This window comes from Leptinotarsa decemlineata, unplaced genomic scaffold, assembly GCF_025532065.1.
Source record: "Leptinotarsa decemlineata unplaced genomic scaffold, Ldec_3_MD MMD2_tig00026340_RagTag_RagTag, whole genome shotgun sequence".
NCBI lineage: Eukaryota > Metazoa > Arthropoda > Insecta > Coleoptera > Chrysomelidae > Leptinotarsa > Leptinotarsa decemlineata.
In genome coordinates this window covers 11,063,253-11,090,338 of record NW_027412694.1, presented here as the reverse complement: position 1 = coordinate 11,090,338, position 27,086 = coordinate 11,063,253, and the positions used below count along the sequence as shown (strand labels likewise).

Below are 27,086 nucleotides of genomic sequence, written 5' to 3'. Positions count from 1 at the left end.
AAACGTAATATGACTTTTATTTATCTATAGGTATTATCATTTTCCGTTCGATTTACAGAGCCAGCTCGCTTAGCGTGCCGGATGACGTCACACATGCCCAATATTCTGTGCCGTGTCTTGGACTTGTCAGTCGATTTGTTAGTGCCGACGTCGGGCGGAGATGAGATGCCACGCTGCTTCTATGTCCATTTGTGTACATAAGACACGGAAGAGACAACGATCCAAGCCACGTCCGCGCCTACACTCTGCTCGATGTCAGTTCTGTGTGAATGGGCATTTAGATTCACCCTAGGCCTGACGTTACCCAGCTCTTTAAGTTACTCCGTCCTGATTAAATGTTCTGTTTTATCCTGACTTAACTACGCACCTCGCGTCCTTGGCTTTCCATTCAAGCATCTTTTTCCTGTCACTGGTAATCTTTAAGCGCTTTCTAGAGAACTATTAGATTTTCTCCCCGTTCTCTGATCTCGAAGAACTCATGGCAAGCCCTATCTTGTTAGCGATCTTACGTCTCTCGATGTCGTTTTTTATCTCCCCCCTCTTCACTTGCTTGATAGGTTCTGCGAATACGTCACACAAGTCATTTCCAAACTCCATTCTTCCGGAAGCAATTTTTTCACCCTCAAACTCCAGCTCAAATATAGTTAATAGGTATACGGGTTCTAAAAGAGATTTTTCGTTTTCATGAAGGAAATCGAAGTACTTCAATATTTCTTTTTTGCGTTAATTTTCACTGAGAACATGAGATTTAATATTTTCTTGGAAGCAAAACTAGTGTAACTGACTGAATATTAAATTATATTTAAGCCTTGCTCTCAACGATCAAATAGTACTTTCGCTGCTCGCTAGAGAACGCCACGTATACCAAAGCCAGAGTTAATTACAATAAGTCTTAATTTTCGTGCGTTGTAGAGTGTATAATCACAATTATCTAAATATTCTCAATTAGATCGGAAAACGGATACGAAACATTAGTAACCGATCTTATTATTCGTTATCGGAATCGGACAATCACTATGAGGAACTACATTTGTTGTAGTTCGACACACAATAATATTGTTTTATCTAGCTTTGGTTGAAGAAAGAATACCATATTTTGAAGTTTGTAATATGATGTCATTATTCTATACCTATATTGTTTGTAAATGTCAGTAGTCGTTAATCGTTCAGGAATTGGTGGGACGGTAGCCGGTTGGATTGCTGTCGGTGGTTTGCTTCACTCCCTCAATCGACCGCTGTGTGAACCGGTGGATCGAACCGCAAGGCTGAACGATCACTTCCTGTTGTCCAACCCGTGCTAGGAATCACACGTTAAGGTGAACCCTTATTAGTCCTTAGCTTGCACAATTTTAAACTTTTGAGAGTTGTCGTTCGCAGGGGTTCGACAGCTGGTTAACGGAAAAACACGTTTTAAACAGAATTGTAACGTGTTCGACAAGGGCGGCACCATATTTTGCCTGTCAAACTAATCACTCTGCATTAGTTGGATTCCGTTCATCAGATTATGGGTCCAGGTGTGCAAAGTTCGCGAAAAGTAGTGAAAAACATCGGCTAACATTTGAGGTGTGTGGCGGCGGGTCTTAAGCAGTGAGGCTTGTTTTATCAGATTCCAAAATGTGGGAGGCAGCAATTTTAAGCATTTCTAACCTAATAGAAAGTAACTGGACGATCTGGAAGTTCCATATCCAGGTAGTTTTGAAGTACAAGTCGAAGACCAACTCCTCCAGCTGCTACGCAGGACTGGCAGCGGCAGCTCGTCAGAGGAGGTAAGGGAGGCTTAGCGTCCTCATAAAACTTGAGGCTATTCATTGCAATAAAATAAAATAATTATGATTATTTTTTCATTACTATCATTACTTTACCATTAATTTTTAATATAAATACATAATATGCCCGGAAAAACACTATCGCTCACTACATAGTACGTACCACACTGTGTCCTGCATCAACAAACCTCAAATGCACCGCCCATGAACGAATAACGAATAAACCATCAACACGAAATAATAAATGCCATATGTTGCAAGGAAGCCAAGCCTCCGACCGTTTTAAAAAACACAAGCTTCGCGAGTCCGATCCAACCGGCGACATACGTCCCGATTTGTACTTTTAGTTGCAGAAATTATAGCGTTAAAGGAGGCTAGCCTCCAGTTGGTCTCCGTTAATGTATGACTGCGTTTGTTTTTTATTTAATTATTCGTACGGGATGTCGTGACGGACCGGGACTGAAAAATACTTCGGTAAATCGTTTTAGTGTTTCTTTGTTATTTGTGTATAAAACAGGCAGTATTGTATTATAGCAGTGCTTTTTGATGATATTTTTAATGTGTTTTTAAAGTGTTTTCTTTCAATTTCAAGGTGTTTTCAGGTTTTCACTTTTTTTCCATTTATTATGGATAAGTTAGACGAAATAAAAAAATCTGACGATATAGTCGATTGGTTGCTGACAAATAATTTTAAGTCTTTATCTTATGATAATAAATTTCACATTATCAATACTTTGAGAAGGCCTCAACAAAATTTGATTTCAATTAAAGCGTTAGATAATCGATAAAATCGAGGATTTAATATTATGTACGATAAATGCGATTGGTTAACCGGCTCCATTAAACGAAAAAAACTTTTTTGATGGCCCTGTGTTTTATTTTCCGTACAAACCGAATACCAAACGTGGTCTAAAATAGGATACTCCGATTTAAAAAATTCACCTCGTTCTACAGATAGACATTTAAAATTTAAGTAGCCTATATTTTCGTCTTGTAAATTAAAATTGTTCAGCAAACAAAATATAGAAACAGCGTTTGATACTGCTCAAAAAAAGCCATAATTTCCTTTAATAATCAAGTTAGGGAAAATCGATCGAATTTAAAAAGACTAATCGATATTACGATTTATTTGGGTTCCCCAGAATTAGGTTTTCATGGACACGATGAAACCGAAGATTCGATTAATCGCCGCAATTACAGGGAACTTTTAATGTTATGGGGCAAATATGATTCCCAATTTGGTACTTTTTTGAACGGTAGCGTTTTTTTGGGTGTGAAGGTGTTTCTTGTTTTGCATGGGAAATTGATGAAACTACCGATATTAGCTGTACATCACAACTTTCAATCGTTTTTAGATATGTCAAAGATAAGCATAATTAAGTACTTGTGCTTATAAAATATTTGTAGCAATTTTTAACAAAACTGTTATATTAGAAGAGAAAAGTATTATTATTTATTGACTGAGAAGAGTTCATTTAAATTAAATAACTCAAAGACAACCCTTTTTCCTTGTTTTTGTTTTTTTTAATGGTCAATTTTATACGTATAATATTCGGCATTACACAATTTTTGTTTGCATTTATGCAAATATTACGTATTTTGCTTTAAATAGGTGCAGTACCCCAAAAAATGTTCGCGCCTCCGGCGGGCTTTTCTGTGTGTATATGTAGTCTTTATGATTTTAGCCTCCCCTGTTCTCCAATGCACGAGCCATCACTGAGACTGGGATAGTAAGAATGTAAAAGCACAAGAAATCTTTCTTACTATTTTTTGGGTATATAACCTTCCACAATCTGAAAATAAAAAAGCTAGATCAGATTCTGCTGAAGTGTAATGAAGGGCAAACTGAAAAGTTCACCCCGAAAAGTTGTTGCGTAATACAAACCAATGAAGAGTCCAATTAGTCAGTGACTTGTCGAATTCATACATTTTTACAGACTGAAAAAATCAGTTGAAAAATGTTAAATATTTATACTTAGGTTTCTTTAGATCTGTTAAAAAATAAGGTTGTTCAGCATGTTTAATTTCTTGGTGAGAGGCATAAAAATCAAAAGTTTTTTGCGTGTTCGGCGATTTTCTGCTTGTAATTTCCTTAGAAACTTTATTTTTCAAGAAAATACCAAATTATACTTTTTGACGTCTATTGACCTTTTTTGACAATCAACAACTACAACTTTTTTTATAAACATATCTCATTCATAGCTAACTAAATGGAACAAAAAACTATATACTGAATGATAAACAAATAAACAAAATATATAATCTGTAACATTCTCCCCACCGTGAAAGTTGTTAAGAATTTTCACCAAATTCAACCAAACAGGACGTTTGGAGACCCCTGTAGATGTTTTCATCTCGACTACTCTCGTAATATTGTCCTTTCATGGAAATACTGCCGTGATTCTACCCAGTGGCCAAGTATTTCTCGGAAGGTGGCCATCTGCAACAACGACTACATCGCCAACCGCAACAGGTTCATCAACCTTGATCCATTTTGCACGCTTCGATAAAGTCGGTAATTATTCCTTAACCCATCTTGAACAAAATATCTCTGCCAGCCTTTGAGACTTCTCCCACTGCTTTCTTAGGTTTTGTTCTTCGAATTTTGTTGGAAATGGATTTTCTGGGGGCGAACTAATCAGTAGATAATTTGGCGTTAAACACTGAGGATCGGAAGGATTGGCTGAAACATGAGTTAATGGTCTACTATTTACTGCATACTCGGCTTCCGCGAACAATGTTGATAAAATTTCATCCTTAGGAGATTCTTCCTTTAAAGTAACCCCCAAAATTTTCTTGACCAAGCCTATTAACCTTTCCCAGCATCCACCCATATGTGGACTACCAGGTGGAATGAAGTGCCATTCTATCTCCATCTCTGTCATTCTTCGAGTTAGCTCCTGGTGATCAAGTTCACGGTACAATTTCAAAAGTTCTTCATTCACTCCCTTGAAATTTGTGTCATTCTCTGAATAAAGGCGTCTGATTGGACCCTGGCGTGATATCATCCTCCTTATAGCCATTATTGTATCATCAGCAGTGAGGGAGTGTGCGATTTCCAAGTGAATTGCACGAATTGTCATACAAGTGAAAAAACTCCCCACCGTTTCAACCATTATAACCATCTATGGAAGATTTTTTTTGGAATCTTATCGTCCCATCCGATGCCACTTCGCCAGATTGCCTGTAGAATGATTTTTCCCTTAATAGACAAGAATGTGAGAAAGCCTAAGGGATCAAAAATCGACATAACCAACTGCAAAACTTGGCATTTTGTAGGAATCACCGTACCGTCAGTTATTTCTTTGGGAACCATATGATAAACGACTTTAAATGTAAACGAATCAGATTTCACATCCCACCATACTCCTAAAATGCCGTCCAACAATGACTTATTGAAATATTTTTCGACATGTTCGTTTCCGTATTTTGAGATAACCAAAGATGAATTTGAAGACCAATTTACAATATCGAAACCACAATTTTTATGGAGTTCAATTATTCTTTCGATTTTTGAGAGTGCTTCTTGCTCTGTATCACAACAATCCAGGTAGTCATCAACATAGAAATTTCTCTCGACGTCTTTAATCAATTCAGGATATTTCGATTGCTTAGCATTTAAATTTTTAACATATTGTGCGGAACATGGAGAACAAGAAGCACCGAGCATCATCACCTGTAACTCGTATTCATCTACCTGCCTATGTTGCTCGCCATTCCGCCAAAGAAACCGCTGTGCACATCTATCCTCCTTGCGAATTTTTACTCTATGAACATCTCGGTTATATCCCCACATAAACCCCATTTCGATCGAGAAAAGCGCATCAGGACACTTGGTAATAGAGTCAGATAATCCGGACCTTGCAGAAGCTTTTCATTTAAGCTGGTACCAATACTCTTAGCGGCAGAGTCAAAAACAAGTCTCAACTTATTGGGCTTATTAGGATTTACGACATCAAAATGTGGAAGATACCATGTGCGAGAATTTTGTTCAATCGCCTTGGAAGTTTCTAATTTTCGAATGTACCCCTTTTTTAAGTAGTTACTGATTTTGTTGCAGTACTGATCAAAATATGATTTATTCCTCAACATTTTTTTCTCAATACAAATCAACCTTCTCATAGCATTTGATTTACTTTCAGGTAAAGTTACATTGTCATTTTTCCAAATCAACCCTGTCTCAAATCGTTTTTCATTTTCTAAATAAACTGTGGTTTTTTTCAAAATATCAAGGGCTCTTCTATGTGCAATGTCAATAATTCTATTATTAACGGAAACGCCAAATGATTCGGTACTAAAAGATTCCCTGACTAGACGATTCAGTTGATCATTGTTATCGCAGGAACAAATGTGGAAGTTATATACATTTTGATCAGATTCTGAAGTGTTACCATGATAACCCATCCTAAATTAGTTTTAGTAGCACTTCGACTATGTTCAGAACTCTGATAAACTTTTCTTGCTACTGTTAAAGGATATTGTCCTGACCTATGAGAACAGTAGGATTTGCATCTACCATATCTTGAATAGGTAGTCCCTGAAGATTTACATAATCTTTGAAATTATCCATCACGATGGTTTGAGAAGGTAAAGACAAATTTGTTACTGTTCTCAAACCACTTATTTGGAAGATTCTTGCCCCTTCATGAACTCCAGAAATTTTCATATTGATACATTTTGAACCTTCATCATATGAAACAATAGTCTTAGCCCATTGCATGCACAAAGGTTTGGTTTCCCCTGATAATCCTAGTTGTTCTGCGATCTGACTTTCTATCAAATATATGGTTGACCCCTCATCGAACAGAGCATAAGTATTTATATACCCTTTTGGGCCATAAATTTTGATAGGAGCTATCCTGAGAAGAACTTTAGAATTATTGTTGGTGAGACAAACTGTTTGAAGACTTTCATCAATTTTTTCAGTATGAGAAAGTTCCTTAGAAACTTTACTTTTATGCAGAAGGGTATGGTGGCGTAATTTGCATCCTTCAAAGCCGCAGCGTTGTTTTGATCTACAAAACCTCTTTGAATGACCACTTTTCAAACAACAGAAGCAAATTTTGGTTTTGTATAATTTTGACGAACGAATATCTATGCTATCATTTTTCAATATGGGACAATTGTAAATTTCATGACCAGTTTTATTACAGTAAAGGCATTTAGGGTCATCGTTTGCTTAATTTGTAGCAACCAAGATATTTTCCGATCTTAAATTATTACATTTTTTCTGATGGTAATTGGTAGTAGGGAAAGTTTTTTGACTTACCTAACATGCAGCTGAAGATAATTCATTTGCCCAGATTCCAAAATCTTTCAAATTCACCTTACCTCCTTTTAGCACCATCTTCTGTCCCCATTGTAATTTCAGACTATTGGGTAATTTTCCTACCAACTGCTCCAGTAAAAACGGATTATTCAAATGATTACTTGCCTCAAATTGCTCCAACGTATAGCCACCAGGTTATTGACGTGACATGAAAATTTAACAAAATTATTAAAATCGCCATCTCTAACAAATTGCAAATTCTGAGTTCTGTTTATCAAAGAACCAATGACCTATCCTGGACGACCAAAACGCATTTCTAATGTTTCAATAACATGAATAATATTTTTAGGGTGCAATAATAAACTCCATACCGCTTCAAGAGCTTGTCCTTTCAGGCACCTCTGTAACATTAGCATCACTTCATCATCTGAGTATTGATACATAACACTTTTTCTGTTAAATTGGCTGATGAATAACGGCCAGTCTTCTGGTTTGTCATCAAAAAAAGGTAGTTCCTTAGGAATTGCATGATCATTTGAACACTTTCTCCTCGAAACACTTCTAATGGCATCGGCGACAACATGACATAATATTGAAATGTCATTTTCCTGTGACATATTTGTGTTTTGAATTTTCGTTTTTTCTGGTGAAAAAGTAACAGAGTGCGCTTCACACTTATCAACCCATTCTTGTACTCCTCTGAACATGCTTTCTTTATTTGTGCTCTCTGCAAGCGATTTTTTCGAACTGATATCTCCTATAGAGCATAACTCTTTCTCTTCAATTCTAGTTTCAGCTAACTCTTTCTGAAGAACTAGAATCCTCATTTGATTTTCAAATTCCTGCTTTTTCATTTCCCTCATTAGCTCAGTCCTCGCGACCTCAGTCTCCAACGCCAAACGCTTCCTTTCAATTTCTAGCCTCTTTGAAGATACCTTGGATTCATTTGATTTCTTTGCCGATTTTCTAGTAGAATCTGGATACCTGATTGATCCTGGATCTGTTCCATCCCTACTGCCAGTTCTATTAGATTGTACATGAAATCCGGAACCTTTCGGCTCTTCTATGGGAGCTGTTTGGACAATTTCCAGCGCCTGAGTTGCATCTCCTTGCTGATGCGAAGACTTGAAGATATTTGATTCTGACTGAACAGTGTCATGAATACATTGAATCACAACACAACAAAAAAATATTTTTTGAATGTTTCCTACACTAAATTAGTCAATTTCTACTAATTTTGGGGTGATAAAAACGAAAATAACAATGAAAAATTTTTATTAGCTCTGGTTTTTGAGATACACAGTACTTAATCTTAAAGAGTAGTTATACTATACGTGAAAAGTGAAAGTACATAAAACAATATTGTTATGTTTCTTTTAGAATATTTTAAGTACAAAATTAATAAAAAAAAACATTATTCTTAGTGTTTTGGCAAATAAAAGAAGTTTGTACCACCAAATTTCAATTAAGTCCATCCGATTCATTGTAAGATCGCTGTCGTTTAGCTTGCCTTTTATAAAATACTTCTGGAGCATCCCTACACACAAACCAGCAGTAGTCTGCAAGCATTGCTTCATTCCAACGGCCCTGATATCTCTGTTCCATTAAGGCAATGTCTTGATGGAATCTTCCTCCATGTTCGTCACTCACAGATCCACAGTTTTGTGGGAAGAAATTAAGATGAGAGTGAAGAAAATGAATTTTTAAGGACATGTGGCATCCAAGTTGGTGGTAAGCTTGAAGAAGCTCTTTAACCAATGCTGTGAAGTTATCATCTCTTTTGTTACCTAAAAACCCATGTACAACCCCCTTAAAGGCTTCCCAGGCTCTTTTTTCATTTCCTGTTAAAATCATGTCAAAAGCAGGATCATTTACGATTTCACGGATTTGAGGCCCAATAAAGATGCCTTCCTTGACTTTAGCATCACTCAACCTGGGAAACTTTGCTCTCAAGTACTTAAAAGCTTGTCCTTCCTGGTCCATGGCCTTCACAAAGTTTTTCATTAGTCCCAACTTAATATGTGATGGGGGAAGGAGAACATCCTTAGGATCTACAAGAGGCTCGTAAACTACATTTTTCTCATTAGGGTTTAGGTCTCGTGTAGGCCAGTTCATTTTTTTATAGTGAGATTTTCTATCCCGACTGTCCCACAGACACAAAAAACAACAGTACTTGGTGAACCCTAATTGCATTCGTAGGAGTATAGCAATGACTTTCAGATCACCACAGATGTGCCACTTGTGTTGTTCATATTTGATTGATTGGAGAAGTGTTTTCATATTTATTTACGTTTCCTTCATGTGAACTGCATGACCTATAGGAATAGAGGGTAGCTGATTTCCATTATGCAGAAGTACAGCTTTTAAGCTTAGTTTTGAAGAGTCTATAAACAGTCTCCATTCAGATGGAGTGTGATCCAAATTCAAGCAGTCCATCAAACCATTAACATCAGAACAAACTACGAGGTTTTCTTTTTTCTCAAAAAAAGGAAGCAAATCTTTTTGACGCTGTCTGTACTGAGATATTTTCACATCATGTTTTAGAAGATTCCACTGTTGTAGTCTTGACCCTAACAGCTCAGCCTTTTCCTTAGACAAGCGAAGATCTCTTATAAGGTCACTCAACTCTGCTTGACTAATTCTGTGCGGATCACTAGACCTATCGCTTACCTCAAAATCAGGGTCATAGGATGTAGAAGGATGGGTTGCTCCTTCTAAACAGTCTTCATCACCTTCCTCTAAAATTTCATAGTTTTGGGGTGGAGAAGGGACTGGCAAATTGTCTGAGTGTGGTACAGGCCGAAGAGCAGATGGGAGATTAGGGTATTTAACCGTTCCTCTTTTCTTCATAGATAAACCTTGCTTAATAGGAGGAGTTAAGCAGAAATAACAGTCGTCTGTGTGATTGGTAGGCTCACGCCAAACCATAGGTACTGCAAAAGCCATTGCCCGGTTTTTATTTTTCAGGCACTCTCGCAATATGACGGAACAAGAATTACAACATATATGAGGAGCCCATGATTTATATTGGTCCCCAACTTTCACACCAAAATAATGTTCATAGGCTGTCTTAACGATAGGTGTCATTTTGCGTTTCTGAGCCTTAAATGTTATTTCACCACATATATAGCAAAAGCTATCGACAGAATTCACACACTTTCGAGGCATTTCAGATCAGCACTTAAATTAATTTAAAAATCAACTTCACACGATAATTTCAATAGCAACCACGTGCTTACAATTGACAAACTCACATAGGTTATGTTTACTACTTAAGAACAGCTGATGAGAGGGGTGTTATGTAAACAAACATGTGTACCAACTGTTGGTGATGAAATATTTCATTTGTTGAAAACTCAATATACATATATATAATATAATGATACTATATCTTGAAAACAAGAGCTAATATATAATTTTTATGGTCACTTTCGGTTTTAACACGTGGAAATACATTAAAATCATCTAATTTCAACCCCGAAACAAAAACTTTGTTGTGTTGTGATCACTCTCTAATGCCAGCGGCCATCAATCATAATCATCAAAATTATTGCTCTTGCCAGCATTGTTTCTCTGAGATCTTCTTCGATGTTCAGACATGTTTTCTTTTCAGTACTTATTTGTGAACTGTATACTTATACTATATTTTGATATCTAATCCGGCTCGAAGGACCATGTAATTTCCTTAGAAACTTTATTTTTCAAGAAAATACCAAATTATACTTTTTGACGTCTATTGACCTTTTTTGACAATCAACAACTACAACTTTTTTTATAAACATATCTCATTCATAGCTAACTAAATGGAACAAAAAACTATATACTGAATGATAAACAAATAAACAAAATATATAATCTGTAACACTGCTATCGATAAAAATGGATCCAAGAATTTGCATCAAATTTTGTATAAAAATGGAAGTCAGTGCCCATAAACACTTGAAATATTGACAGTGGCATATGGCGATTGTACTCTGAGTCTGAAATATGTTTACAAGTGGTACAAGCTTTACACAGAAAGTCGAGAACATGTGAATGATGACGCTCGATCAGGACGCCCCAGCACATCACAAACCTATGAAAATATTGAGAAAGTGGGAAAATTGTTATGAAAAATCGTCACTATTACCAATACCACTATCTAGTATTCACCAGATTTGGCCACCTCGACTTTTTCCTGTTCCAATATTGAAAGAGATCCATGCAAGGATGACGTTTTGCGATGATTGAGGTGATAAAAACCGAATCTCTGAGGGAGCTCAAATTGCGATTATAAGAAGACAATTCAAAACACTTCAGAAATCAAATATCTGGGAGTTATCATCAGTGAAATGCTCAGATGGGATAATCATTCAGTATATTTGTATAGCAAATTTAAAAAACTGGTATTTGCATTTTATAAAATCAGGGATATTCTTCCAGAAAAAATGTTGAAAGTAGCCTATAAATCCTTAGTAGAATCTATGATGTCCTATGGAATAATAGTATGGGGAGCTGCGTACACTAATCAAATAAATTGTTTGAAAGTCACACAGAAATGGATTTTGAAAGTAATACTGAGGAAAAGGCGCAGATTTTCCAGCGAACAGCTCTTCATAGAAAGTAAAATGCTTGATTTAAAACATCTGTTTATTTTTCATATTGCGAAATTCATGTACAAAAATAGAACGCAACACCAAGAGATTTCTCACAATCACAGTACAAGACAAAAAGGGCTGAAACATTTAAATATTCCCCATCCTAATTCTACCCTTTATAAGAAATCAATAGCATTCAATGGCCCTAAAATTTACAATTACATCCCAGAGTCCATCAAAAATATTCATAGTTATAAACAGTTCTGCATAAAGCTGATGTCCTTCATTCTCATGAACTCTAGAGCTCTTGAAGTAGTCATAGAATGAATGCCAATTTATAATTCTCTCAGTTCCTCAATTTCTTATAATATTAGTTTAGTCTCTTAGCTCCTGATAATTTTAGATTATTTTCTTTATTATTATATTATTTAGGCTTATAATATATCACATATCAAATGTTCAAACACTAATTAATTAGTACTATTTAGGCAGAAGACGATCTCATTATGAGATCAGGTGCACTCAATTTGTAAAAAAAACTGTAATGTAATGAAATTGTATTATTATTATTATTATATTATTATATTATAAGTGCATTACAGAACTGCTTCGAGGATTGAAAAAAAACGATGGTACAAGTGTTTTATATCTTAGGGTAACAAAATAGAAACTGATGAATTAATAAATATTTTTTGAGAAAAATGAAAATTAACATTATAAAAATGTAATTCAGAGAATATTCATAGGATAGCATTGCGTCAAGACTAGATAAGAAGGTGATTACTCATATCATGCAAGACCGCTAAGGATATGTGGACAAAGCTAAAAACAATATTTGAGCACCAATCTCAAGTGAGTGTCCACCTTTTAACCCAGAAATTCTTTAGTTTCAAATTCAATTAAGGAAGCAATGCGGCAGAATTTATGTCTGACTTACAAGAAATTCAGGTGACATTGAAGTAATTGGGGAAAAATTAGTAATAAAATGATGATGACAAAGGTGTCATTGTCACTTCCAGAGAATATGGGGCATTTTGTAACTGCTTCACCAAAGGTGAATAGAAATGTCTCTTATTCAATGTCAAGACTCATGGTTGAAGAAAAGCGATGCAAAACATATTTGGCAGCACAAAGATTTGGTGGAAGAAGAAATAAGGACGAGACAAACATAAAATACCACGATGGACCGACCACATATGAAGAGGGATTGTCATGGGCTAATCAAGAAGATATGCCATTTTTGCAAGAAACCTGGACAAGAATATGTAAATTGTTGGTTCAAGAAACAACGAAACAAAAAAATACTCTGCTGACCAATCAAGGCTGGGTGAGTGCGAGATGTCCAATATTCTAGTCTGAAACTGGAAACATGGTGTATGGTTAGTGGTGCAAGAGAGCACATGTACTTTGACAAGAGTCAATTTCGAGTATTGGAAATATTATAAGGCAGGTCAGAGTGGGAAATGGTACATTAGTGGGCGTAGTGTAGGAGTCGGTAGTTGTAGAAGTTGTGCAACATAAGCACTTCATCTGATAATTCGTTATCGGAATCGAACGACCACTAAGAGGAATTCCGTTATTTGTTGTGGAATTGGTCGTGGTGGTAGTGCGCCCGACTCACGATCGGAAGGCCGTGGGTTCGATTTCCGCCTCGACAAGATATTTTTCTCGAGAGAATTTAAAATTGAAAGGTAAGACCTTGTTAGTCCTTAGCTCGCACAAGTTTCTCAACTTCTGAGAGTTGTAGTTCGTATGGGGGCGACAGCTGATTAACGGAAAAACAAACAGATTTAAAACAGATTTTTAAGAAGATAGGTCGGAAAACTGGTAAAGAATAAACGTGGTGGCGCCATTTTAAACATCGTAATATAGAAATCTCCTGCGCTTCAGTCAATTATATCGAAAGCGGGTATAATGGTAATATATGGTAATTTGAATAATTTTCAGGTCATCAGAGTGCCATTTACTTGAAAGATTATGTAGGACCATTATTCCTAATCGACTTGGACAAGTCTTCTTGTTGATTTATACAAATCCACTAAAAGGCAATAATTATGGCAACGGACCACCTTCTCAGTCAACGACCTAATGTAGGTATGTTTTATTTTAGATGCGAACCCTGTCCAAAATAGGTTGGAAAGACCCTTTGGATATCGAATTCTTGGTGGTTCCGTATTTGGCAAGGAAGTTCTTAATATCCTGGAAGGAGTTGAGGATCTCGCACACAAGAGGCCGTTATCAAAAACCTTGAAAGTACCGTCCAATCGGAGTCGAACTGTGAACGAATCAAGATACAATACAGCAAGGAAGACAAGGGTTCAGCAGAAACCTTTACGAGCAAAACATTCAACCTCGAAAGAATTGGATCAGAGGGGATATTGGTGAAGAGTAAGAGTAAGAAAAATAGGTGGAGTATCAGCACATACTACGATCCAAGAATTTGGCTTTAGTCTATTAAGATGATTTCCTTCTACTAGGGAACTCTTACGTAGAAAATACTGAGATAACGTCAGGGTCACATATTATATCCTTTGTTTGGCTTTACCAGAGTACCAGTTTTATCCATTGTCGAAATTTCGAAATTAAAGTAATTGAAATGAAAATTTTAAATTCCGTTTTTAACGATGATGCAATTATATCGCAAACGTGCATATTAATTTTCCTGATTATTATAAAAGAAGTGCAGTATTGCATAAAGCAAGACTTCTGTTCTCCCCAGATAAAGTTTTTATTGTGTAACCACACTTTCAGCGCCCTCAAAAAAGCTGGGATAATTATTAACCTACGAGTTAGAGATAGAGAGAGAGAAAGAGGGAGAGAGAGAGAGAATTGAACTTTTCTTTCATGATTTTTTGGCTTCCTTGATAAGTTTCTCAAGGTTTTAGGTACTTCAAAGTTCTAGTATAAGACTAAATGGCTCATCTTAATCGGACATATATTGCCAATGTATAATCGACCATTTACGCAATATTAAGGTGCATGGATTTGAATGCGTCATGAAAAGCTATTTTTTCGATAATAGAAAATCAAAGCCGTCGATATAGTTTTTTAATACAAAGTATTCATTTCTGTAAACATCTGTTTTGTATACCAGATAGGTATTACAAATAAGTCATTCGAAAAATCTAATGTAACAGATTTAACACACGCTTACCCGCTCATACACACACACACACACACACACACACACACACGCATGCACTTTTGGTAGAAGCATCACCGCTACCTACGTAACGTCCATGTCCAATGTGAGTGATGTCCAAAATCATTAATGAATTATTTTTAATATTTTTGTTTCGAATATATTTTTGATTTTCGAAATTATTTCGGATTATTTTATAGTTTTTGATATTTTTGTGGACCTTAATTTACCCACGTAAGTACGCCCATGGCATATGCTCACTCGCCAAACAGAAATCTAATCTGTGTATAGCATAAGCACAAGCACATAGGAAAGACATTTTACTCATCTGTAGCATGAGCTTTCGACGACAAATTCATAATTCAAAGAAAAGTTCCCCATAGATTTAACTTTATGCCGAGGTCTACCTATGAGGAAAATAAATAATCTCTGATAGAGGAGTAAGTTATACTTCTTACCTATTCATCATATATCCATGAAAAGAAAAGGTAACGTATAATAGGTACTAAAATGTATATATATTTGGATGTTGTAGGTATAGGGCAGTAATTGCAAAATTTTATTACTTGTCAATCGTCACTTCTTATATAAAAATTACCGTTTTAAAAATGTTTATGTCACTTTCAATTTCTGTCGCCTATCACATTTAATCTGTCAGTTGACACTATAATAAATAGGTACCTTAAATAATATACAACTTTTGACACCTTAGTATTATTATATTATTTTTTGTTGTATTATTATTTGTTCACAATGTAATGGGTAACGAACCCGTTGCCGAAAGCCTAGACACAATCATACAAATGCTTTGTATTTTCAAAAATCAAAAGTGAATTGTTTGAAATTCGAGTTAGGAACAAAAATTAAATGATTGTTAAAAGTATCCTGCACTCACATTTTTTATAATGTAGGTCATAACTTTCACTTACCTTGGCATCTGCTTTCATTCTTTCATAAGACTAGTTTTATTACTATTAGGTAGGTAGGTATTGTCAGTTATAGATCCAAGTTTTCACCTAAGAAATGTCTCTTTCCAAGTTATCCTTCAGTTTGAAAAATGTCAAACTCATTCCTAGTGTAAGTGCTTTTGTGAATAAAGTGAATCTTGACAGGAGGCAGTTGAGTTATTCCAATTCCCGGTATGCAAAAAAACCGGACTGGAATAGGGCTGTCAGTGAAGCGGAGAAAATCGTAGGGTATCCTACATCCTTTTTAAGTTTACGATGGCTTTTAAGTGATGAAATTGCGAATGTAGCTTTGCAGCTTAGAAAATTGGTTGGATCCAATCATCCTCTTCTCAAAACAGCAAAGTAAGTTCAGTGAAAATGAAATTTAATAGAAATAGACTTTTCATCTCCTGTAATTATTTGAAAATGTATCATAATATCAAAAGAAGATAAGAATTTTCAACTGAGTGAAGTTGAAGTAAGGATGAGCTTGATGAGTTCATCCAAATATCGATCCTGATGTAAGATACTCGTTTTTCCAACTATAGCAACCTCTGCTATCAAAAGGATAGTTTTCAGAAACAATGAAAAATACCAGGAACGCAAATGAATTTAAAGTTATTTGGCAATATTATTATTTTTCAACAAGCAGTTTATGACTCAAAATATGGGACAATCGTAATTTGAGAGACGAAGATTATTATTTATGATATCCATCAAAAACTTTTTCAAAAACTCAATAATATGGAAAGACCTGTAATCAAAAAAAGGGAATCATATTCATTATTTCAATTATGAAATAATTCAAAAAGGGAATAATGGTACCAGAATCACAAAAATAATGATATTGAATTTTATGTGTATCATTATCATCATATCGGTGGCCAATTTGAAACTTATAAAATATGAGACACCCGGTTACTGAAAACAAGAGTGTCCCCATTTCTGTCATAAAAGTTTTTGAATGGTGAATGAGCATAACATATTCATCATAAGTACTCATGAGAATTTTTTTAGAAAACGCAATAGTGATACCAGAAATACAATAAAAAAAGTAAAATTTATGGTCCTGGTTATCATTATTTCAGCAAGCGATTTGTGACCTACAAAATATGAGACCACCTGTTGTTAACAGAAGAGAATGATAAATAAGTTTTCAAAAATGCAAGAAAGAATATCAGAAACATACAAAACATGTCATTGGAATTTTTTTTTCGTTTTTATTATTTAGGAACGTAATGTATGACCTACAAAATATGGGACTTGATTTGTAAAAAATAATATTACTTTTCTTCTTTCCCACTAGAAAAGGTTGTTAGAGAAATGCCAGAAACATAAAAATATGATCTTCAATATAGATATATAGAAAAAATTGAAATCTTGTAATCAGTTTTGTTCATGAGAATATGTGTTCATTCATCAATTTATATTATGTCTCCTTTAAAGCAGTCTCAGGTACAATACACTTGTGCAGCATGTTTTCAAACCCTCGAAGCAGTTCTGATATGCTCTTTCTGGTATGTCATTGAGCTTTCTCAGCGATTCAGTTTTCATCTCCTCAATCGTCGCAAAACGCCATTCTTTCATGGGTCTTTTCAATCTTGGGAACAGGAAAAAGTCGCAGGGGACCAAATCCTATGAATACGGTGGCTGAGGCATGATGACGAGTGAGTAGGTGCATTATCGTGATTGCAAGATCCATTAATTGTTTTTCCACGGTTATATTGCTTCTCTCGAGTAGCGCATAAGGTTAGTATATTACTCCTTATTGACTGTACGACTATAGTAAGAACTCCTGATGCACTCCGTCACGGTAATCGAAAAAAAAAACTGTGAGCAAAATCTTGATAGTTGATCGAACTTGGCGTGCTTTTTCTGATCTTGGACTCTCCTGTGCCCTGCCATTGGGACAGTTGGATTTTGGTTTCGATCTCATAACCATAACCCATGATTCGTCACCAGTTATGGACCTTTTCAAGCCAATCTGTATCGCCGTTGACGTCAATCAACGGTATTTTAGTCAAACTTAAGCAATTTTGATACTAAGTTCGCTGTCACCGCTTCATGCCCAAAATTTACAAAAGCATCGCATGGCGTGAGCCAACCAATATGCCGAAATCCTCAGCAACTCCTCTAATGGTCATTCGACAATTCTCCATAACAATTTTCTTCACTTTCTTAACATTTTTAGTGGTTATTGATGTGATGAGGTATCATTCACATCTTCTCGACTTTCTGTGAGAGGCTTGTACCACTTGCAAAAACTTTTCTGACTCTAGAGTACAATCGCCGTATGCCACTGTCAACATTTCATGTGTTTTTGAGCACTCAAATTCATTTCTTGCACATTTTTTTATTCAAATTCTTTGATCTTATTTGCTTTATTTTTCTACAGAAGTAGAAAGCCGAAAATATTTTTCCAGATATAATTTTTTTCTCTAAATAATTTTTGTAAAAAAAATTTAATTTCTGATCAATATGTTACCCCAGAAAATCAATGTTTGGTACATTATTTTATCCTTAGTTGAAATACAATTCAGCTGTTTCAGTTTCTGTTAGTAAATAAATGTGGGTTAGTAGAGTATGGATGCAAATTTCATTAAAATAACTAATTATTTTGTGATGATATTTTGTCATACTGTTTTATTTTTGAACCTTCACTTGAATTGTCCAACCCTGCGTTTTTTATAAAATAGTGATTATAATATACTTTCAAATTGAAAGTAGAAAGTTTATGTTTTACAATGGTGAAAATCATTCAGAGTAATTTCATATTCATTTCAAGTGAACATTTCTTGGTAACTGTAAGTTTGCAAGTTTCAGTATTATTAGCTTACAACTACAGGTTTCAAGTAATTTTTTTCTCTGAATGATAAAGAATAATAACCACACGAATGGATCATATACTGTTATACATACATACATGTAATGTATTTACACGCCTTCAAATTTGATGGATTCTGTATTAATATGAAATATACTACTCATATTTTGTAAGACTTTTAAGAGAAGAGTAATGGATACATCTGATACATCATTTCTATGTTGGTATGTAGGGGTTTGTTCTTCAATGGCAAAAACAACATGCAAGCCTGGGGACTGATTGTCCTTTTAGTCTCTAAAGCTGCTGGCCATTCTCCCGATATACCAGATATGGAAGAAGACAAATCTGCAGGGGTACTTCACAGTCAGAGGGCTTTAGCTGAGGTCACAGAAATGATAAGAACAAGTCATTTGGTCCACAAGGGTATGGTGAATATGCAACCTCCAGTTAAGGTGGATGCTCCAGGTGAGCAATCTTTGAAATTTTTAATAAATCAAATGTTTTTTTTTCATTATTAAATATTTCATTGATATCAAAATAATGAGAATGATACAATTATGCTTCATTGCCCAAAGAACCAGAGGTCTTATAATAATAATAATTTGGCTTTTCATGGCTTGCCAGGATGGTGTCTTCAACACCTTAGTCTACCGCAGTCGCGTGATGGATATAGAGGTTCCTGACACAAGGTACAGGGCCTGCCGCGAGGCGCCCGAGACTCTAATGCACTTGCTATCAGCATGTCCAGCATATGCAGTCTCAACCTATATCCATCGACATAACGCGGCCCTAAGAGTGCTACATTACCATCTACGGCACTCTTACGGTATTGACGAGACACCGGTGTTGCCCTACACTCTGGGGGATATTGAATCCGTTGTGGGGAACGAGAAGTGCCGAATTTATTGGAACTATTCGTTCTCCACCCTCAGGCTCATACAAGCAAATAAGCCTGATGTAGTCCTTCTGGACCACCAGAGCAAAGCGATATTTGTCGTGGAGTTCTCAGCTCCTGGCTAGACGAATGTCGTCAGAAAAGAGGAGGAAAAACGGATAAAATATCGAGATTTTCTCTTCGAACTCCGCAGACTCTATCCAGATCACTCTGTCATGATGGTTGTTCTGATTATTGGAGTCCTCTCTACTCTCGAATCTTAAAATCATACCGGCTTGCCGCACTAAGGCAGAAATCTTAGCCGCACAGATGCAGAAGGCTGTCATTCTTGGCTCACTGCGCTTGCTCAGGGCACATGATTCTCGGATCCAATGATCACTTACCCCACGGTGTGCGGAGTGGTCATTGGTTGATAATGCTGGCGCGCCCTCTGGAATGTATCGGAGCTTCGGAGGATAGGGCCTGACCAGCGAACACTAAGGTGAAAAAAAAAATATAGTCTTTATTATGTATAGATTACAAATTATCGCGTTATTCAAAGAAATAATATAGATAATCTCTTTCTTGCTTGAACATCACGAGGCGAGATTTAGCCTTCAGCTACTCTCACATCACGAGGCGAGATTTAGCCTTCAGCTACTCTCACATCTAACCCCTTTTTGCGAATCTAGAGTTGATAACAATATGTCCCTATAAATTACAATATTAAAAAAATAAATTGATAACGAAAAGACATGACATAACTATGTTTTTTTGACCAATATTTGCTTACACTATTTACTGTGCAGACAAGGACTTTTTTATAAACTTTTTATAGTTTCACTAGTTCGGACTTCCATTGTCTATTATATAAAATGATTTGAAATCCCTGAAACAAGTAAAAAAGAATAATTAAAAAGAGAATAGTTGAAAATAACAATTATATTAAGCAACAATAAACCTCAAATGAAATGATAGTGAAATAACCTACAAGTAAAAATATAATAATTGAATAAATAAAAATTAAAGGAATGCAAAAAGAAAATAATAAAAAATAAAAAAATAAAAAAGTGTAGAGATTCCAAGTCACGTTAGTTCACGTGAATCTCTACACTTTTTTATTTTTTTTTATTTTTTATTATTTTCTTTTTGCATTCCTTTAATTTTTATTTATTCAATTATTATATTTTTACTTGTAGGTTATTTCACTATCATTTCATTTGAGGTTTATTGTTGCTTAATATAATTGTTATTTTCAACTATTCTCTTTTTAATTATTCTTTTTTACTTGTTTCAGGGATTTCAAATCATTTTATATAATAGACAATGGAAGTCCGAACTAGTGAAATTCATCACGAAACATTGTCAATCACCTTCAAACAAACTTTTTATAGGCTCTCAAACTTGAGTCCCTATTCTGAATAAGGATAGAATTGAACTGTTTAATAGCAGTATAGGTAAAGCTCCTCTGGAAAGCTGTAGATGTACTTCATACACTAGTGTCTAATGGCTAAACAGAAATATAAAATATAATCAAATTGAAATGAAATAGTTTCACTTTCAACTGGTACTTACATATGTTATACAAAATATAAAAATTTGAAGGTCTATTGAAATAAACAAATTTGTTAGGAATCACATGTATAGGAATAACATGTTAGGAATAGGAATAACATGTTAGGAATAGGAATAACGTGTTAGGAATCACACGTTAAAAGGTAAGACCTCGTTAGTCCTTAGCTCGCACAAGTTTCTCAACTTCTGAGAGTTGTCGTTCGTATGGGGGCGGCAGCTGATTAACGGTAAAACAGATTTTAAACAGATTTTTTTATAAACTACTAGCGACCCTTCCCAACTCCGCACGGGTGCAATGCTGATACATAAATATACATATAAACGTGTGAGATTGCTGCTAATCATAAAGTTTTATAAAGCAAAGTGCTATTTATAGGCACGCGCGCCGCCCCCCGGCCGTTACCGCCACAACCTGTCCCTGCATTTTCGATCTGTAATATATTCGAAAATATTCATTTAAATATCATGCTGTAAAGGGCCATATTGATCTATATTAAATGTAAAATGTATTTAAGATAAAAAAATGTTTTTTGTGGGTTATTCCTAAGAGATAGACATATAACAACAGGGACTTTTTTGTAGACCTTTTCAAGGTGTACGGTACTGTAGAACATTTTTTTATCTTAATCTTAGGGTTCAGCCAGCGATTTCAATATAAGCGCAAAAAAATGGGTTTATTTACAACATCACATTAGAAACCTCAAAAGTTATCAGTGTTGCTCTACTATATCGTGCATGTTATATACTTGTAAACCTTCCAATCATGAATCATTCTTTCAATTGAAAAAATCGCAAAAAAATCCATTGCGTAGTTTTAAAGATCTAAGCACACATAGGCATAGAGAGCGTCAAGCGACTTTGTTTTATACTATGTAGTGAAGTATATTTTCTCTTTTTTATATAAGTTTAAGGCTGATATTAAAGTATATATTTATTCCACTGTTAATTCTCAATAAATCTTGGGTGTTTCTGTATCTTTTCTCAATTACCATAGTTGTCATATATTTATTTATTTTTTAGGAGATATGATAGTTGGAAATAAAATTGCGCTTCTTTCTGGAGACTATTTGCTGAGTAATAGTTGCCTAGAGTTGGCCAACTTGAAGAACCAAGAACTCGTTGAACTGATGAGTTCTGCTGTTCGTGATCTTGCAGAAGCAGAGTTTGTTGAACCAAGAGATATACAAAATGCACCATTGCCTGCAAAACCGAAGCAAGAAGCCAAAGGTTATCAGCAGTTTGTAGATAGCACGTTGGAGCCATTGGTAGTGAGTGAAGCATTAGGCAATGCAGCAGCAGAGTGGACTTTGAGACATGTTTTGAATGCAGGTTCGAATTTGTATGTTGTACTTTCACGCAAGTGAGATGTCATTGATGCTGATAAAGTTTCTATTAAGAAATAATTGAGTAGAGTTTTCATCAATTCATCAAAAGAAATAATCTATCTTTATTGTCCAAGAACGTTAACTCTTATTGACAAAGCAGTAATAGTTTTTTTTTCCAAGACACTGAACATAAATTGAAGTATAACAAATTTGATACAAATATATGTGTTTAAATGCAGGTCTATATACTTTATACAATTCATAAAAATCTAACGAAAATAACTGTCATTCCTTGGTGTCATGGCATGACAAGCCCTTTGTAAAATAACGGAATTACTGCAGCTTCATCCTCTCCCCTTCACTGATATTGGTGACAACATTTCAAAGAAATTGAAAATGGCTTCACTTTCACTCCATTACCTCTGTAAGCCGAACATCAGGGCTAATGTGTAATTAATCATTTTATTATTACCGGTTCCTATGATATGATTATATAATTTTCTTCTCTATTTTTTTAGGAAGTTTGCTGGGTAAATCCTGCCAAGGGACATTGAAACTTGCTGGACATCCTGAGGAGATTCAGCAAAAGGGATACTTATTTGGAAAACACCTAGCATTAGCCTGGCAAGCATGTCTGGATAGGGAACCTTTTGCTTCTGGTTCAACGGGTCACTACAGCCTTATAAGTGCTCCAGTTCTTTTCGCCCTTCAGCATGATCCATCAATATATAGCCTGATTGAAAAAGGTATGTTTTAGTGGTATGTTTAATTCAAATTTTGAGATGTTGGTTTACTGAATTTGCTTTTAATAAAAAATGAGTAAATTGGGTTAATATTTTTCCTGCAATTTGTCTTGTTCATTGAAAACATCTCCGGAAACATTATCCTAAGATTATCTTTATTATCCTGAGATATTACAGGATGAATATCTCAAAAACTTTCAATTGAACTTGAAAAAATCTAAATATTTGGCTCTTTTGATTCAGTTTCTCAAAAGAAGTGTGGAAACCATTATAAACATATACTTCATACAAAAATAATGGTTCAATCATTGAAACATGTATACAATCCTTTATGACTTTCTTCTCCTCTGTTAGTATACGAGGAGTTGAAAACTTCAGAAAAAAGGAGAATAAAAAATGATAATAAAATCACTAAAATGTTCAAGAGCATAAATGAAAGGTCCTTACCAGGAAACTGTTTCCATGAATTGTGATGAATTAATAAATCCCATGAGCTCTTCATGTGTTATGTGAAAGTCTAGGGTTTGCTTTTGGCATGATAAGTCAGGAAATTTTTCTATAAGTAAACCATGTATGAATAATAAAAATTCGAGGATTAGTTTCAAGGCAGACAAACATAAAATTAAATTTTCTGAAGGCTGTATTGTATTTGTGATATCTGAAGTTATTCTGAAAGATTAAAACTCTCTAAATTGTTTTTATATATTTTAATTCGATAATTATTTTCTTATTAGTCTGTGGGATATGCTTAAAGACTAGCAGTAAACAAATCCAAAGAAATGAACTTTAAACATTCAAGCCACTCTCGGATATACCTACACAGTAGGTTGAATGGACTGACGCCTATCACAAAACAACTACTCCCCTGGCTAATACCACGAAGAGCGTTGGATTATATCAGACAGGCGTCAGTGCAGGAATTTTCAAGAAAATTTCCTGCATATGTAATTGTCAATACAACTGAAAGACTCGACCTTCAATTTTGGAACGGGCACACTTGCAGGCCGGTTTTGGGCTCATTAGCGACTTGTCAGTGCAAGATAGTGGCCATCATCGACCTAAAGTCAATGATATTCCATAATTGAAAATAGTAATTTTTTCAGAGTATTTCATTCCTCTTCCTAAGTTGGAGCGAATAACAAAATGTCACTCCATCTAGTGGACGAGGTACTAACCAACGGCATATCCGAAATTTGCCCGATTCCTCTGAATAAGAAAGAAAAACTTTCTTATTAGTCAGTGGGCTATGCTTGAAGACTGGCAGTTAACAAATCTAAAGAAATGAACTTTAAATGTTCAAGCCAGTCTTGGATATACGTACACAGTAGGTTGAATGGACTGACGCCTATCAGAAAATAACTACTCCCCTGGCTAATACCACGAAGGACGTTATATTATATTCGACAGGCGTCAGTGCAGGAATCTTCATAGAAAATTTCCTGCATATGCAATTGGCAATACAACTGAAAGAGTCGACCTTCAATGTTTAAACGGGTACACATGCAGATCGGTTTCGAGCTCATTAGCCACTCGTCAGTGCAAGATAGTAGCCATCATCGACCTGAAGTCAGTGATATTCCATAATTGAAAATCGGAATTCTTTCAGATTATTCCATTCCTCTTCCTAAGTTGGAGCGAACTTTTGAAGATCATTTCTTTAGATTAATAATAATTATTTGAGAAAACTAATGGAATGTTCATAAAGGAGAAATTATGCCAAATTTCAAAGACAACTTGATTTAGTTTTGGTAAAAAGTTAAAAATTTTCACTTTTACACCATTTACGAATCGTACGGTATTTTTCTAAAACATGCACAAAATAATTATAAAAAAAATTAATTTGTGAAAATTCATCTGAAATTAAGAAGCCACAAAGAAGTTCAAAAATGTTTCCATGTTCTACCTCTTTTGGTTTGTGATGTTTTCAAAAATAAAAAAAAGTTTATATAATGAATCAACGCTTTCTTTGCCATGGAATATTGATGTGGTTCTAGATAAAAAATGTTTCAAAAACTATTACAAAAATGTTTTCATACAAAAATTATTCTAAATTTATTATTACATTTCTTGTGATTGGGAAAAGTACTCATTTTTGGATCTACTAGAACTATGAAAAGCTATTTTCAATTATTGTTTTGTTAACTGAATTGTCATCATCACATGATAATTATTGATTCATCTCTCAGATTGAAATTTGTTCTTAACAAAATGAGCAGTGGAGGATTGCCAGAGTTCAAACTTCATGAAGAATATTGTTTTCTTGGGAAAGGTTTTGACTTTGTACTTCCCCATTTTTATACAAAAAAAATGTATGAATCTTCCAAAGAAAGAGAAAAAACAAATTTTTCCAAAATAAAATCCTCACAAAGATGTGTAGATCAAACAAAGAAGTAACTTCCAGACACAAACTGGAAGAAAAAGTCCTCTCGAAACAACTACTTTCATATAAACATTGAATTACACGAAAGAAAAATTCTTTCGAAACAAATACTTTTATATGAACACTGAATTATACAAAAACACTTTTCTCTGTTCAGTTTGTACTCCAAACATTCCCAAAAATTGATCTGTCCTAAAATTGTATTCCTTTCAATTCAATATTGTTTTGTTTTGATTGAGAAAAAATAATCAATTCAGTTTAGTTATTGATTCATTTGTACCTGTTGTAGATTTTATGTATAGTATTTCTGTTTTTTATTGTTCTTTGAAAAGAACCCATACACTACATAGTCAATTTTTTGTGTTATGTAAGCCACCTACTTTGTTGGTGAAAAAATTCAACTGTGGTATAATGTTTTAATGATTTTGTGTCTCAATAGGTCTGGATGACGTCAAAAAAGTTGACTATGATGCACTTCGTAGAAGGGTTTTGGATGGACCTTCATTGGAAATGACGAAAAATTTGCAGAGAGAACATTCCAACGCTGCTTTAGAGGTATTAAATGAGCTACCAGAGTCAGATGCTAGGACTGCATTGGCCAATATTATTGCTGCTATGCAAGATTAATTGGCTGTATTGCCAGTTTTTCTTTCAAACTTAATTTACAAACGACTATATTACTCAAATCCAATAAGTCGAACAACAACAAAAAATCCCCAATTTTTGCTGTTGATATTGAGAGTCGAATTCAAATTTTACTATAGCAATCATTCTGTCATTCATCTTGATATTTTGCAAGACTAAGTTGTAATTCTGATAAGGAAGAGTTTCAAGTTCATTATGAAACTTCCAAATGAATTGACATTCCATGTAGAAAGTTGCGAGTTTTGAGATGAAATTCAGGATTATCATCTACAAATTTTGTTTACCACAAAATGATAGACAATTAATAGTCTAAAAAATATTTCTTCCTTTGTAAAATCTTCAACAAAGTTGACTATTTCTATAATAAGGAAATATTGTACTTTTTCTTAGTAATCAAAAATTCCAAGAGATTTCCAAAGAATGGCACTGGAAAAAAAATTAAACTATATTTGAAAAGTATGCAAACAAAAAAAAAGTTACAGAATGTTTCATATTATCAAAAAAAAAAAAAGTGAATTGTTACAAGATGATAAAATAGATGTAACAAATTATTTACATGATATATTGTACCAAACAATACAATGGCAGTATTCTGTGATATTTTGAAGGAACAGAAATTTTTACTAATTTTAAGAACATTTTTTTATGGTTGTGGAATCTCAAATTTTTTATAAATAAACTTTATTTCTTTAAAAATGTAATTTAATTAGAATTTAGAATTGACACCCTTCAATCATCCAAACATTCCAGGTCTCATTCTTCCATGAAGAAAATTGTCCTCAAAAGATAATATCCTACCTGACTGTCTTCTGAATATTCAGAAGTTAATGTTATCAATTCATGTATTTGTAAGTGAAACTCAATGCAACAGATTTTATTTCATTTACCAAATAAAAAAATATTTTAGGAAATACCATATCTTTATTTGTTTTAATCAATAATTTCAAAGGAGTTTGCAACCTTGATTGAAGTGTTAGTTGAGAGATATAATAAGCTCATAAATAGAAAAATTTTGTTTT

The 27,086-nt window shown here is 34.6% G+C and overlaps 1 protein-coding gene across 4 annotated transcripts; it reads left to right on the top strand.

Moving 5' to 3' along the window:
- Positions 1 to 15,000: 15,000 nt before the first annotated feature.
- On the top strand, positions 15,001 to 26,588 carry LOC111513049 (all trans-polyprenyl-diphosphate synthase PDSS2). Of its 4 annotated transcripts, none has more exons than XM_074183703.1 (5): positions 15,001 to 15,194; positions 18,758 to 18,990; positions 21,995 to 22,303; positions 22,818 to 23,045; positions 25,862 to 26,588. In XM_074183703.1, exons 2-5 carry the CDS (start codon positions 18,786 to 18,788, stop codon positions 26,047 to 26,049), a joined length of 930 nt encoding a protein of 309 aa, XP_074039804.1. In that variant the 5' UTR covers positions 15,001 to 15,194; positions 18,758 to 18,785; the 3' UTR covers positions 26,050 to 26,588. The 4 variants fall into 4 exon arrangements, with proteins under 4 accessions (XP_074039804.1, XP_074039802.1, XP_023024978.2 ...); XM_074183701.1 differs by lacking the exon at positions 15,001 to 15,194 and adding an exon at positions 15,345 to 15,661; XM_023169210.2 differs by lacking the exon at positions 15,001 to 15,194 and adding an exon at positions 15,670 to 16,064.
- The last annotated feature ends 498 nt before the right edge of the window (positions 26,589 to 27,086 follow it).

Excerpts from the sequence above, each read along its gene's own strand:
- LOC111513049 (XM_023169210.2), top strand. The coding sequence starts at position 15,778 with ATGTCTCTTTCCAAGTTATCCTTCAGTTTGAAAAATGTCAAACTCATT. Across the intron at positions 16,065-18,757 it reads CCTCTTCTCAAAACAGCAAA|GGGTTTGTTCTTCAATGGCA; the intron begins GTAAGTTCAGTG and ends GTTGGTATGTAG. Across the intron at positions 23,046-25,861 it reads ATATAGCCTGATTGAAAAAG|GTCTGGATGACGTCAAAAAA; the intron begins GTATGTTTTAGT and ends GTGTCTCAATAG.